Source organism: Camelina sativa, chromosome 2 (genome assembly GCF_000633955.1).
Source record: "Camelina sativa cultivar DH55 chromosome 2, Cs, whole genome shotgun sequence".
Taxonomy (NCBI): Eukaryota; Viridiplantae; Streptophyta; class Magnoliopsida; order Brassicales; family Brassicaceae; genus Camelina; species Camelina sativa.
The window spans coordinates 7,555,400-7,570,315 of NC_025686.1; the positions used below are offsets into that span (position 1 = coordinate 7,555,400).

General features: G+C 37.8%; 3 protein-coding genes across 5 annotated transcripts; all 3 read right to left on the minus strand.

The window, feature by feature from the left end:
• LOC104719635 (heat shock protein DDB_G0288861-like) lies at positions 225-6,213 on the minus strand. Of its 2 annotated transcripts, XM_010437593.1 has the most exons (4): positions 6,159-6,213; positions 2,843-2,922; positions 2,454-2,757; positions 225-2,358 (listed from the first exon to the last, which is right to left on the minus strand). In XM_010437593.1, the coding sequence occupies exons 3-4, from the start codon at positions 2,529-2,531 to the stop codon at positions 1,018-1,020; spliced, it is 1,419 nt and encodes a 472-aa protein (XP_010435895.1). In that variant the 5' UTR covers positions 2,532-2,757; positions 2,843-2,922; positions 6,159-6,213; the 3' UTR covers positions 225-1,017. The 2 variants fall into 2 exon arrangements, with proteins under 2 accessions (XP_010435895.1, XP_019089829.1); XM_019234284.1 differs by lacking the exons at positions 2,843-2,922; positions 6,159-6,213 and having other exon boundaries at positions 2,454-2,829.
• On the minus strand, positions 3,315-5,215 carry LOC104749432 (heat shock protein DDB_G0288861-like). The gene is made up of 2 exons (XM_010471067.2): positions 4,751-5,215; positions 3,315-4,655 (listed from the first exon to the last, which is right to left on the minus strand). Exons 1-2 carry the CDS (start codon positions 4,826-4,828, stop codon positions 3,315-3,317), a joined length of 1,419 nt encoding a protein of 472 aa, XP_010469369.2. The 5' UTR covers positions 4,829-5,215.
• LOC104719650 lies at positions 6,863-12,063 on the minus strand. 2 transcript variants are annotated; one of them, XM_019234289.1, is made up of 12 exons: positions 11,589-12,063; positions 11,376-11,494; positions 10,849-11,293; positions 10,648-10,763; positions 9,823-10,564; positions 9,588-9,726; positions 9,347-9,504; positions 9,035-9,223; positions 8,722-8,949; positions 8,051-8,375; positions 7,611-7,794; positions 6,863-7,526 (listed from the first exon to the last, which is right to left on the minus strand). In XM_019234289.1, the coding sequence occupies exons 1-12, from the start codon at positions 11,772-11,774 to the stop codon at positions 7,094-7,096; spliced, it is 3,264 nt and encodes a 1,087-aa protein (XP_019089834.1). In that variant the 5' UTR covers positions 11,775-12,063; the 3' UTR covers positions 6,863-7,093. The 2 variants fall into 2 exon arrangements, with proteins under 2 accessions (XP_019089834.1, XP_019089833.1); XM_019234288.1 differs by having other exon boundaries at positions 9,347-9,507.

The following is a 14,916-nucleotide window of genomic DNA, read 5'->3' on the forward strand; positions in this document are numbered from 1 at the left end:
GAATGTATTGGAGTCGACATGATAGAACATCATTTAACATCATGGCAATATGTGATTTAAATATGTTTGGAATGGAGCACCAAGATCTTGTCATGATACAGCAGTTCTGTACGATGGCTCAAAACAATATATTTTAAATATATATTGAACTGCTGTATACAGAACTGCTGTACAGTTCTGCTGTATCATGACAAGATCCTGGTGCTCCATTCCAAACATATTTAAATCACATATTGCCATGATGTTAAACGATGTTCTATCATGTCGACTCCAATACATTCCTTGTAAATCAGGAGTGACCTTAACACACACATGAACACCATCCATTGCTCCAACAAACCCACTAAAAAATGGCCAATATTTTCCATCCATTAGCCTGTCCGGAATCCTGTGTAGTTCTTGCCTTGTTGGTGTTTTGATATAATCACAAGCAAGTAACTCAGTCGCTCTAAGCACTTCATAAAATTTTCTCTTTACGGTTTCTTGATTTCTCCCAAATCTTAGACCAACATCTCGTTGGACTTCGTTGTGTCCACATATCCGTAAAAACATTGCAACACTCTCTTCAATGCCTACATTCAGTGTTGGTTTTAATCCATAAGTTGTTTCTAGTTGGTGACACAATGTTCTGAAACAATCAAGTGACATCCGTAGTAACTGAAGACAAGCAGCATGATCTTCTTGTAATCGATGCCAAATATTTCTCCACCCCAATCCACCATCTGTTTGTACTTGTCCTCTTTCAAAATATCGATTGTAATAACTCAATGCTGGTTGAATTATTAACTCTTCAAATTGTGCATTCTCCAGATTCCATAACTCAGTTCTCTCTTCGTAACTTAAAAATTGAATTCCTTGTGACCGCAATTGACATATACGAAAAGCCTGTATTTGATGAAAACAAAGAATTGATAAGAAACTGAAAGACATGATTCAATTACACATAGTAAGTAAAAGATAATACAGAAACATAAATAAAAACAATGCAACATTATTAATAGCAAAGAACTAGAGATATTATGCTTCATCGTCAGAATCATTTTGGTGAGTTTCATTTAAATTTGGCCCCTGATGGGTTCCCCAAATGTTGAATAATCCTCCAGATTTACGTGTTCGTGGTATTGGCCTTGGTGTTGTGGTTTCAGTTTGAGTTTCAGTTTGAGTTTCTAATGAGAATCCATGCTGAACATTTGTTTGAGGAGGCCATTGTGAAATATTTGATGATGATCCCCATTGTTGATCATTTGATGATGAACCCCACTGTGTAGGTGAATTCAATTGTTGTGTATTTTGATACGCTCCCCATTGTGAAACATTTGGTGATGTACCCCACTGGTGACTATTTGGTTGTGTTTCCCATTGTTGTACACTTGGTGGTGTACCCCATTGTTGAGGACGTGGTTGTTGACCCCATTGCTGAGCATTTGGTGGTGTACCCCATTGCTGAGCACTTGGTGGTGTACCCCATTGTTGAGGACGTGGTTGTTGACCCCATTGGACATTTGAAGTCTGCCCCCATGAATTATTACCACCAGAAGATGGACTACCTGAATGAAAACCACTTGCACTTGGACTCCCAAAATTTCTTCTCGACGTTAACCGCTTTCCCACAAACTCATCATAACGTGTATATCCAGTTAAAGCTTGTAAGAAATTTATCTTTTCTTCAAAAGGTTTTTCAGCTCTATCAATGAAATACTTACGATAGAATGGGTCTCCTCCTAATTCGTCAACGCACGCCCAATAAAATTTTGTATCACTTGGAAGCTCCATTGATTCCAATATCTTTGCAGCCTCATCAAAGCCGTCGTAATCATCTTGGTCGAATGAATTTGGGCGTAATTGTTGTAAACTTTGACGTTGGAACTCCCTAAATCTGGTCATTGTATCGGTTAGGGTGGTCTCAAATGACTGCTTCTTTTTACTTCCTCGTGAACCACTCCCATGTACGACTCCATAATTTCTTGCAGATCTTTGTAACATACTTCCTCGTCTTCCTTGTCCTCGTTGTTGAACTCTGGAACTAGGAATTTGAATCGGATCAACCGTCACAGAACTATGACGCCTATGTGCCTGAATAAACTCATTTGAAGGACGCGTTTCATCGGTAATGTTAACGCGATACACTTCTTCATTTTCTTGTATCTCTGCATCTTGACTATCAGACATTTCACCATCGTATGTTTCTCGGTACAGCTGATCTTCATTATTAGTTGTGCCTTCATTCATCATTTCTTCTCTTCTTTGGTTGACAGAGTATTGAGCTTGGGATTGAACATTATATAATTGGAAGCAACGTTCCATGATTTCCCACCCTTGTGGCGGCTTTCGTCTAAATGCATGTACAATCTTACATACCTATGAATATTATTATAAAACAAATATTTCAGAATATTTGGTTATTTTAATTATGTTAATATATTTGAGTTGTGATAAAGATTATGAAAACTTACTTCACGATCTTTCCACCATGACTCAGATGCATTAATCACGGATGTAATAGGATCAACCGTGATACCAGTTGATCCCATAAGCTCTCGATACTTCTTGTATTTTTTTTTTCATATTATCAAGTTTTTCTTTGAAAAACTTATAATTTATTTCTAAATCGAACTCCTGGTTAAACTTTTCAACCATAAACTGTTTTGCAAAAGGAGTGGGATCTTCTATACGATAATTATTCATCGCAGCTGCTTGATCATATAACTCAAGTAATCTAAAAAGACTGCTAGGAGTCCATTTGAAATTGGCTCCATTCTACAATATTTTTTAGAACAAATTATTATATATTCACATAATTATAAAAAACTATATTTAAATAAATTAAGATAAAATATTTTACCCGTGCTGATGTTTCGGTTGGAAAGTTTTCAGCTGCTTGTACAAAAGAACTTGTGTTTCGTCGACGATTAGATGTCATATCTACAGTTGTAAAAAAAAAATCAGTTTACTATAATCAGTATATATTTTAGTTATATATNCAATCAATGCCAAATATTTCTCCACCTCAATCCACCATCTGTTTGTACTTGTCCTCTTTCAAAATATCGATTGTAATAACTCAATGCTGGTTGAATTATTAACTCTTCAAATTGTGCATTCTCCAGATTCCATAACTCAGTTCTCTCTTCGTAACTTAAAAATTGAATTCCTTGTGACCGCAATTGACATATACGAAAAGCCTGTATTTGATGAAAACAAAGAATTGATAAGAAACTGAAAGACATGATTCAAGTACACATAGTAAGTAAAAGATAATACAGAAACATAAATAAAAACAATGCAACATTATTAATAGCAAAGAACTAGAGATATTATGCTTCATCGTCAGAATCATTTTGGTGAGTTTCATTTAAATTTGGCCCCTGATGGGTTCCCCAAATGTTGAATAATCCTCCAGATTTACGTGTTCGTGGTATTGGCCTTGGTGTTGTGGTTTCAGTTTGAGTTTCAGTTTGAGTTTCTAATGAGAATCCATGCTGAACATTTGTTTGAGGAGGCCATTGTGAAATATTTGATGATGATCCCCATTGTTGATCATTTGATGATGAACCCCACTGTGTAGGTGAATTCAATTGTTGTGTATTTTGATACGCTCCCCATTGTGAAACATTTGGTGATGTACCCCACTGGTGACTATTTGGTTGTGTTTCCCATTGTTGTACACTTGGTGGTGTACCCCATTGTTGAGGACGTGGTTGTTGACCCCATTGCTGAGCATTTGGTGGTGTACCCCATTGCTGAGCACTTGGTGGTGTACCCCATTGTTGAGGACGTGGTTGTTGACCCCATTGGACATTTGAAGTCTGCCCCCATGAATTATTACCACCAGAAGATGGACTACCTGAATGAAAACCACTTGCACTTGGACTCCCAAAATTTCTTCTCGACGTTAACCGCTTTCCCACAAACTCATCATAACGTGTATATCCAGTTAAAGCTTGTAAGAAATTTATCTTTTCTTCAAAAGGTTTTTCAGCTCTATCAATGAAATACTTACGATAGAATGGGTCTCCTCCTAATTCGTCAACGCACGCCCAATAAAATTTTGTATCACTTGGAAGCTCCATTGATTCCAATATCTTTGCAGCCTCATCAAAGCCGTCGTAATCATCTTGGTCGAATGAATTTGGGCGTAATTGTTGTAAACTTTGACGTTGGAACTCCCTAAATCCGGTCATTGTATCGGTTAGGGTGGTCTCAAATGACTGCTTCTTTTTACTTCCTCGTGAACCACTCCCATGTACGACTCCAGAATTTCTTGCAGATCTTTGTAACATACTTCCTCGTCTTCCTTGTCCTCGTTGTTGAACTCTGGAACTAGGAATTTGAATCGGATCAACCGTCACAGAACTATGACGCCTATGTGCCTGAATAAACTCATTTGAAGGACGCGTTTCATCGGTAATGTTAACGCGATACACTTCTTCATTTTCTTGTATCTCTGCATCTTGACTATCAGACATTTCACCATCGTATGTTTCTCGGTACAGCCGATCTTCATTATTAGTTGTGCCTTCATTCATCATTTCTTCTCTTCTTTGGTTGACAGAGTATTGAGCTTGGGATTGAACATTATATAATTGGAAGCAACGTTCCATGATTTCCCACCCTTGTGGCGGCTTTCGTCTAAATGCATGTACAATCTTACATACCTATGAATATTATTATAAAACAAATATTTCAGAATATTTGGTTATTTTAATTATGTTAATATATTTGAGTTGTGATAAAGATTATGAAAACTTACTTCACGATCTTTCCACCATGACTCAGATGCATTAATCACGGATGTAATAGGATCAACCGTGATACCAGTTGATCCCATAAGCTCTCGATACTTCTTGTATTTTTTTTTTCATATTATCAAGTTTTTCTTTGAAAAACTTATAATTTATTTCTAAATCGAACTCCTGGTTAAACTTTTCAACCATAAACTGTTTTGCAAAAGGAGTGGGATCTTCTATACGATAATTATTCATCGCAGCTGCTTGATCATATAACTCAAGTAATCTAAAAAGACTGCTAGGAGTCCATTTGAAATTGGCTCCATTCTACAATATTTTTTAGAACAAATTATTATATATTCACGTAATTATAAAAAACTATATTTAAATAAATTAAGATAAAATATTTTACCCGTGCTGATGTTTCGGTTGGAAAGTTTTCAGCTGCTTGTACAGAAGAACTTGTGTTTCGTCGACGATTAGATGTCATATCTACAGTTGTAAAAAAAAAAAATCAGTTTACTATAATCAGTATATATTTTAGTTATATATGACAAAAATTTATTAAACTATTGTATTATGTGACTATTAATTATTTTTACATAATAAATTTGAGTTTTTTATAATTTTGTATTACATTAGTGTGTAGACATGAATCATAAATCTTATATAATATATGTCGATGGTATAAACATTAATAATATTATACTTATACAATTATAAACCTTAGTCAAAAACATAAAAATATTATACATATACAATTATAACTTTTGCTCACTAAAAGTTTACAAACCTTATTTGCTATTAAATTTTTATTCATAATATTGTCTTATTAACCTACTTAGATCTCTATTTTATAAAATAAAAAATTAATTACAAAACTGTTAAATCTCTATGTTATAAAATAAAAACATAATTACAAAACATGATATATATTATTAAAAAATTTACTAGCATTTCTTTCACATAAGTAAAAAAAAATTAACTACAACAGCATTACTATTAACTTAGTTAAATTAAACAATATACTTGATTATTATAATGTATGTATGTTTATGTAAGGGAAATTAACATATATACTTTTCAAATAATTATAAAAATTTAAATTTATGTTCACATATATAGAGATACTTTTAATATATATATATATATATAAATTACAGGTTATGAGCCATGTATAAAAAAATTTAAATTCCATTGATTCCTTATTAATTAATAACTAAAAACATCCCAACATTATAATTAATTAACATTATAACTAACCTAGTCAAAAGCATAAATGTATGAAACTTTTCATTTACTAAAGAAAAACTAACTACATCAACATAATTATTAATTTAATTAAACATCATAACTAATATAAATTTAATATAAACATTATAACATAATATAATGTATATATGTTTGAAAGAAAAAAAAAATTATATATACCTTACACTGTTACAGCTTCACTAGAAGAAGTTTGGAATCTCTTCCTTTTTTTTTTATCTATCTTTCTTGTTGTTGTGATGAAGAAAGATGTGAGTATTAGATTTATAGGAAAAAAAATTTTGCATTCTGTTCGTCATTGTCCAACATGTGAATTTTGTATTATTTTATTTTATACAATAATTTGTACTATTGGACCACTTGAACCCCCTCCCATATCTAGATAAAAATGGTTCATGTGATTCATTCACTTTTGTTACTAGAAGACAAGAAATCCTTATCTATATGTGTTTCCTTCACTTTTTTTGATTTTTGTTTTTGCAGGTGATGAATGGGAAAACATAAATGGAGGAACCACTTGGACTGAAGAACCACCTATTTCTCCACTCCCCATTCAAAGCCTAAGTTCTGTAGTAGTAGTACACAGAAGAAAATTCAAATAATTTTTTCAGAAAGCTGAACTGTCTTCTTTTGTTTATTTATTTCTTTAACTTTTTTTTTTCTTTTATATTCAGTTGGCTTCAAATAATCAAATACTGTACACTGTATAGAACAGCTTTTGTTTTACCTTTAGTTCTTTAGTCAGTAACTCTCTGTAGGGACATTTTCCCTTAACAGCACTTTGTTCGTATTGTCACTAAAGAATCAATTTAAATGGTGTCAGCCCCAAAATAATCGAACTGGATTCAAATTGAAATTAGACTCGGTTTAATTCGAAATAAATCGCAATAGATATAAAAACCGGAATACTTGTTCGTACAGTTTATTACACTTGGTGTGTTGTTATTATCACAGCTAATAGTGTTATAAATACAAACGTGGTGTGTTGTTATGAGTCCTATCTACAAACACTTTAAATCTTAGACCCAGCCATAGATAAACCACACTGGTCCACTGATCCACACTCTTATATTTAGTTTGGTTTCTTCAGCAATTCTTCATACCACAATCCATGAACAGAACGTGACACTGTTGCCACAAGAACAAGAACGTCGGAAACCTGTGACCTTGTCCGAGAGAGAAGCTGCTCCGATCTTTCTTAGCATTGTTTCCACCAACTGCTTTCTCTTTGTGTTGTTTCCTGCCAAAACCGCGGCTCGAATGGCTAGGTATATGGTCTGTGATACATGTGTGAATACTGCATCTCCTGCTTGTAAGCTTTTCAGAAGCATGTTTGCAAGTACTTGTTTCTTTGTCTCTGCATCATTCGAATCAAGAAGCTCTGAGAGTGTCTCCATGATTTCTGAAAGACCCGCATCAGGTTTTGCATCAAGCATCTCGTAAAGCCGGTTTATGCAAGTCCATGTAATGGTCTCCATGTCAATCGGGGTTGAGTTATCGCTTAAAAGTGTTTGCTGAAGGATCAATACACTAAGAGAAAGAAATAGAGCGGTTAACAGGATGCTTTTATAATCATAACTGTGAAATCAAGAGGTAGGTTTTGTCATTACTGACCTGATGGAGACTAAAGTGATTTTCTGGATTTGGGATTGAATGGCTCTCAGCCTAGAGAGGTTAAGTTGAAATGTTTCAGGGACAGTTTCTACAGTAAGACCACCGATTTCGCTCACCAATTTTAATAGGCCGAGATGAACAAGAAGATCCACAGTTTCTCCCTTGCACTCTGACAGTTCAATTCCTGTACAGAAAATCACCAGCATGCAACTATGATTACAAAGAACAACAAATGACCAAGGTGGATTCCCCAAATTGTCATAGAAGCATCGTCTAGTATCCTTAAATAGCCAAATCTGGAGTAGTAACTTATTAAACCATCACTTGCATATCATATATGATAAAATGATTAAACCAGTTGGTTTGTGTTAGCTAAAATGAGATCTTAGGGAAGAAAATTTCCCATTAAGATAAATAAAGTAGACAGATTGACACCAAACCTGGAAATGGAGACGAAGGGTTATGGACTTTTGAAACAGAGGAGACATTGCCTCCAGTTCGCATGGTGGTCGAAGGGAGGCCTGATGATCCAGAGTGGTTGTTTGTGACAGCAGAAAGAGCATCTTTGTGTTCTTTCCACTCCCTCTCTACCTCTCCTCGAACACTTAAAAGCCAACGCTTTGTCAATGGTAGCGAGGAAGAAGCTTGGTCTGGGGAACCATGCCGACTAGAAAATGACTTCTTCAGATATTCCAGACCAGCAGGTCCTTTGAGAAGCGGCTCCAAGAGTTTCAAACGAGATTTGCTGATTTCCTTCTTCAGAATCTGTAAGTAAAAGGACATATGACGTGAAAGTGCACTACCAGATTTATTCCCTAGGTCTGTATTGCATTTATTCAGAGGGTACAAAAAACTTCAAAGAAATTAGCAGTGGTGGTTAACACAGTGCACTACATGAAAAGGGAAGTTTATTACAGTTATGCTTGTGGAGATTATGGTAACATTATATTCGAAAGTTGGTAGCTACTTGCGAACCTTGCCCTATTCTCTATTCAGTAAAGTTCTAGAAATATACCCATCTACAAGTTTCTAGTTCATAGTACACGTCCAGAAAGCATAGAACGATCAATTACATTGTCCACGAAGTACGAAAAGTACAAAATGTGCATACCTGAATCTGCTGCAAGACAAAGCGTAGCCCCTTAACCATTAAGATGGCGTATGAAGAATTTGACTGGCCTTCAGTTGGAACGATCTCTCCAAGTTCTGTCATTAATTTATGGTGAGTAGTCCTGATTTCCTCTTCACTTGCTGGAGCAGAGAGTTTCAGCAAAATGCCAAGGGAAAACTCTAGAATATTTCCAAGATAACCCATGTCGACATTTCCAGAAGCTAGTAACTAAATCATACCAAGAGAAGAACACATTAAGTACATAACATATCTTTTGTACCAATACTTAAGACAAGACTGTAGTAAGAACTACCTGTGACAGCACATCCGTATCAATAGTTTGAACAATCTCTTGTCTCCAATCTTTGGGAGATATCTCAGAGAGTTCATCCCTAACTTCGTTCATGAGTTTTATAACCCAGCTGAAGTCTGGCTGCGACTGTTTCATGGATTCCATGACACCATCCCAGAAAGCCTTTTCCATTGTCTCCTTAACCCTCACCTGGGATATCAAGAAAGTGAAAAAATATGAGTCAAGTCGATAATATTCGAGTGCAACTTAACGAATCAGAATAGTGGAAGTCAGCACATATCACAAAAGCCCTATAGACTTATATTTATGAACCTGAATGTTGCTTGTATCCCCAGTGTTAGTGTCGAAGCTATCAGCAAAACTACTGCTATTGTCATGGACAATTTCATTTACGATTACTTCGTTCTCACTAGCCAATGCTGCATCAAAGCTATTAGCTGCCACGTTTGGAGTAGAAATGCCCTCGCTTCCTGCTAGGTAAAACTTGTGTTAGGTTGAAGGCTTGCCAGATTATCTAGCGAGCTTTAAAGGTTATCCAGATTGAATATATTACCACTGTTCAAAGAGGGGGACAAATTTGACGAGCCCGGGGAAGATGAAGATGGAAGATGCGAACCTGCAGGTGCTTTTGATTCTCGTTCTCCATCAGTTTCAGAGAATAAAGCCCGATTAGTTGGAGGAGATGCCTTCCGCTGCAAAAAAAGAAAGATAAGTCATACTTTTCCTTTTAAGCTTCTGGCATTACATGGTCTGCTAAGGTAAATGCAAAAGAGGGGAATGGGAAATACCGGCTTCAGATTCACGCCACTGTCTACTATTTTGGGAGAGGAAGTACGTTTTGATACCGCAGACAGCTCTGGCTCCTGAGTTGTGGCTATATCTTTTTCAAGAAGCTTAGCATCGTTAATTTTCCAAACGACAAATCCCTCCAGATAAGAGCACCAAGCTTTATCAAATGCTTGTAGCTGAGATCTGAATTTTTTCGGACGTGGAGCTACGAAAGACACATTGTCCGGGAGAGTACATTCTGGTCCTTCCAATATAATTTTCACCAACAGTTCAAACTCCCGAATAAGAGAAGTTGCAGATTCCACTAGCGCAATCTCATGTTCACCTCTTTCTCTAAAAATTGCACCGGGATGTTGCTTGATCATGTAGGCACAAAGAAAAATTCTAGCCGGATATCTCACAATCTTTTTGAGTTTTTGATATCCTGTCTTCTTGGAATTGGGTGAATTTTTCTCGCCTTTACTCATGGAACTGGGCGAGTTTCCTCTTCGAGCAGGGGGAAAGATGTGTTTAAGAAGATGATTAATATTCTCCACATTGGATGCCTGAGATAGAGTGAGTCGGATCTCCAAGCGATCAAGCAATTCTTTCACTGTTTGAATAACAGAAACTGAGTTCATTTGAATGGCAAAATGCTCAAACGGCACAGACTCAATGGATTTTTTATTGATCCCGAGGCCGTGATAGGCACTAGCCAAGCCATAAGTAGACTTCTTGTATTTTGTAAACCTCCTCCAGCATCTGAGATTAATAAGGACAATCATCAGACCATCAAGGTAAGAGAGTAAAACATCTTACAAAAATTTACAGGGAAATATACTTACCTTTCTAACATCCTCACAAGATGCACTTGGTTCTTTCGCAATGTTTCTGATCTTGAAGATAAACAACTGTCCATTCCTCTCCTTCGCCTCATATATTGCGCTTTCAGTTTCTTGGCCTAACAAATGCCACAACAACAATGATAATTATGGCCAATTACATTATGGTCTTCCATAAGAAACGGCTTGAATGTATTAACATACCCTTTGAAGCCTCTCTTCTAAACGGTCCTTCATTTTCCTTCTTTCAGCTTCCTTCTGATTCTGCACAGAACTAGCAGCACCAAACACACGTGTCAATCTAGCGTTCGCTCTTCTCCTTTCCGCTTCAAGAATCCCCATCCGTTTACTCTCAGCAGCTGCTCTTTTCTGATAAATCGCTGCACGCACACTCTCCTTATACCTCTTCTCCTGAATAGCTTTCTGCATCAAACTCTGCGCAGCTCGTTGTCTCTTGGCCGCTCTCCGTTGTGCCATAGCTTTAAAAAGAAGCATCCTATTCTTCTCTGCCTTTAAAACCCTTTCTTCAACCTTAGTCTCTAACTCATCACGCTCTTTCACAACCCGTTGCTCAAGTCCGTTCTTCGCAGCTTGTCTAGCTTCATCCATCTTTGCCAAACGAGCCACTTCCTTCTCCAGAATACTTAACCTATCAATTGATTAAATCCTCACATTTCATCCTCTATTGTTTCAAACCACCAAAATCACCAAAAAAATAGACTCATTCTTACCTCTTTTGTTCAGCAGCATTAAGCTTTGATTCAAGTCTCTGACTAAGCTCCTCTATACTACCTGATCTCGGACTTCTCATCTTAGGTCGTGCTTTACTCGATAATGACTCATAGTATTGCTGCAAAATTTCCATAAAGTATCGATCTTTTTTTCAAAATCCGTTCTGTTTACACAACCCATCAAGGACGTAAAGTTTCAAACTTTAAAATTACCTGACGACGGAGATCAGCTTCTTTGAGTTTGGAATCGATCTCTTCGGCGGAGACAGGACTCTTGGGTTCGAGAAGACGACGACGGAGTCTCCGGGGAAGAGTCTTTGGTGATGATGTAATTACGTTATCTTCCTCATTCGCCGGAAAACTCAGGGAGATTCCTCCTAATCGCTCCGGTTCCGTCATTGATTATCACGACCACACAAATTGTAGATCACACAAAAAGTGATTATTTTTATAAAAAAAATGTAAACTTTATTTGGAAACGAGAGAGGAACACAAATGTTCACAGTCGGTGAAGATGTTAAACAGAGCGGAGAGATTTGATTTTTGTTTTTTTCTCGTAGGTTGTTTTTGAATTGTGTTTTGTTTTGATGAAGACGAAGAGAAGAGAAGATAGATACGCGTTATTATTTATTTTCCAATTGGACCCGTAATTTGTGGAAATTTCCAGAATTATCCGTATTTTGAAACTAGGAGAACTCTATCTCATCTCTCCATCTATTCCTGTATAGGCTGTATTGAGCCAATAAAACGACGTCGGGTAACTTTTGGGTTTCTAAATTAGTTTGGAAGTCCAATATTTTTTTTTTCAACGAAAGATCAGCTTAAACGAGCTAATTGGGAAGGAAATTGTTTACAAACAAATCTTGATGCAGAGATGTACGCGCTTGGCGTGCCAAAGAATCTACACTTACATTAGCATTTCTAGAAACTAAAGATAAAGAGAAAGAAGAAAATTCCTCTCTATCAATCTTGATGTCGTCAAGGTACGCCGAGAACGCTGGCTAGTCGGAAGGAGAAGACACCATCTTTACCAAATCTGAACAGTCTGTATAGAAAGCCACCTCTATGAAATTATGGCTGATCATGCAGCGCATCGCCCAAAGGAACGCTTCAACTTCAGCATGTAATGGAGATAAACTTCGCCGGAAATTCTTGGCTCCCAAAATCGGTGACGCAGTCTGGAACGAGATACAACACTATCCCGCACCTGCAAACGGATCACCTGCTTTCCAGGATCCATCTATAAAGCAACGATATCCCAAAAAACCGTAGGGAGGGAAGCAGTAGCCACCCTAACTGGTATCCCTGAAACTACAGGGATAGTGGGATAGGTCTCCAAATCGACCTCTGCATGTTCCTGCTGCCACGCTGATGCTTCACCCTCTGCTACCATAACAATATCCTCCGGCCGCTCCACAATATTTTCAAAAACGCGTGCATTCCTTTCTTTCCAAATATACCACATAAGCCAAGGAAAAGCCGCAACATGAGCCCCAGGATTCTGCTGCCCTAAAAACTGATCAACATTTGCATACACTGAATCCGTCAGGAAGGAAATTGGCCCCACCGGCACGTGTGCTAGAGCCTAAACCTGACGGGCCGGAGGGCAAACAAAAAGTGCATGGTTTATTGTTTCCGCATCCACACCACACCGTACACATCCTAAATCACAAGCAATACCCCGTCGTCCCAAGTTTACCAAAACCAAAATACATCCAGATATAACCTGCCACACATAATGTTGAATTTTAGGAGGGAAACAAACCCTCCAAACACTAGCGAGGAGGGAGGTAATTTCCGGGCCAGAACCAGTGGCCGCAAAAGTCCGAGTTACATCATTACGTGCAGTGTGATAGCCTGATTTAACTGTATACATCCCAGTTTTCGTGAAATGCCAACCAAAATGATCATCCTTTTGGTTACCACCCAATGGTATAGCCCTTATCAATGCAACATCTAGTGGATCAAAATGCTCATTAAGCGTATCCATACGCCAAGTGTTTGTCTATTGATCAATTAACAGATTCATTTGAAGAGAAGGGTCCTTTACCAGGCCCTTACTTAAAGCTGGTCTCAGGAATTGAGCTGGTACCCAAGGATCAGACCATATGGAAATGGTGTCCCCGGAGCCAACCCGTTTAATAAGTCCTTTATTAACCAAGAGAGCGAGCGGAACATATACTCTTCCATCCATACGAGGGAGAGTATGACCTAATTGGATCCAACGGATGCGTGTTCATATAGTACCTACTTTTAAAAACCCTGGCAAACAGTGAGTCCGAAACGTCAATCAGACGCCATAGATGCTTGGCCAGTAAGGCCGAATTAAAATCATCCACATTCCTAAAATCGAGTCCACCCAGCTTTTTACTAACACATAATTTTTCCCAGGCAAGCCAATGCATGCCCCCCGACTGACCATTAGTACTCTACCAAAAATTTGCCATTGCACTGGTAAGTTTTGATGTAATTGTTTTTGGTAACCGAAAACAAGACATCACGAATGTCGGAACAGCAGTAGCAACATATTTAATCATCACTTTCCTTCCCCCTTTCGAAAGCAAATTTGCTGTCCAANCTGATCAACATTTGCATACACTGAATCCGTCAGGAAGGAAATTGGCCCCACCGGCACGTGTGCTAGAGCCTAAACCTGACGGGCCGGAGGGCAAACAAAAAGTGCATGGTTTATTGTTTCCGCATCCACACCACACCGTACACATCCTAAATCACAAGCAATACCCCGTCGTCCCAAGTTTACCAAAACCAAAATACATCCAGATATAACCTGCCACACATAATGTTGAATTTTAGGAGGGAAACAAACCCTCCAAACACTAGCGAGGAGGGAGGTAATTTCCGGGCCAGAACCAGTGGCCGCAAAAGTCCGAGTTACATCATTACGTGCAGTGTGATAGCCTGATTTAACTGTATACATCCCAGTTTTCGTGAAATGCCAACCAAAATGATCATCCTTTTGGTTACCACCCAATGGTATAGCCCTTATCAATGCAACATCTAGTGGATCAAAATGCTCATTAAGCGTATCCATACGCCAAGTGTTTGTCTATTGATCAATTAACAGATTCATTTGAAGAGAAGGGTCCTTTACCAGGCCCTTACTTAAAGCTGGTCTCAGGAATTGAGCTGGTACCCAAGGATCAGACCATATGGAAATGGTGTCCCCGGAGCCAACCCGTTTAATAAGTCCTTTATTAACCAAGAGAGCGAGCGGAACATATACTCTTCCATCCATACGAGGGAGAGTATGACCTAATTGGATCCAACGGATGCGTGTTCATATAGTACCTACTTTTAAAAACCCTGGCAAACAGTGAGTCCGAAACGTCAATCAGACGCCATAGATGCTTGGCCAGTAAGGCCGAATTAAAATCATCCACATTCCTAAAATCGAGTCCACCCAGCTTTTTACTAACACATAATTTTTCCCAGGCAAGCCAATGCATGCCCCCCGACTGACCATTAGTACTCTACCAAAAATTTGCCATTGCACTGGTAAGTTTTGATGTAATTGTTTTTG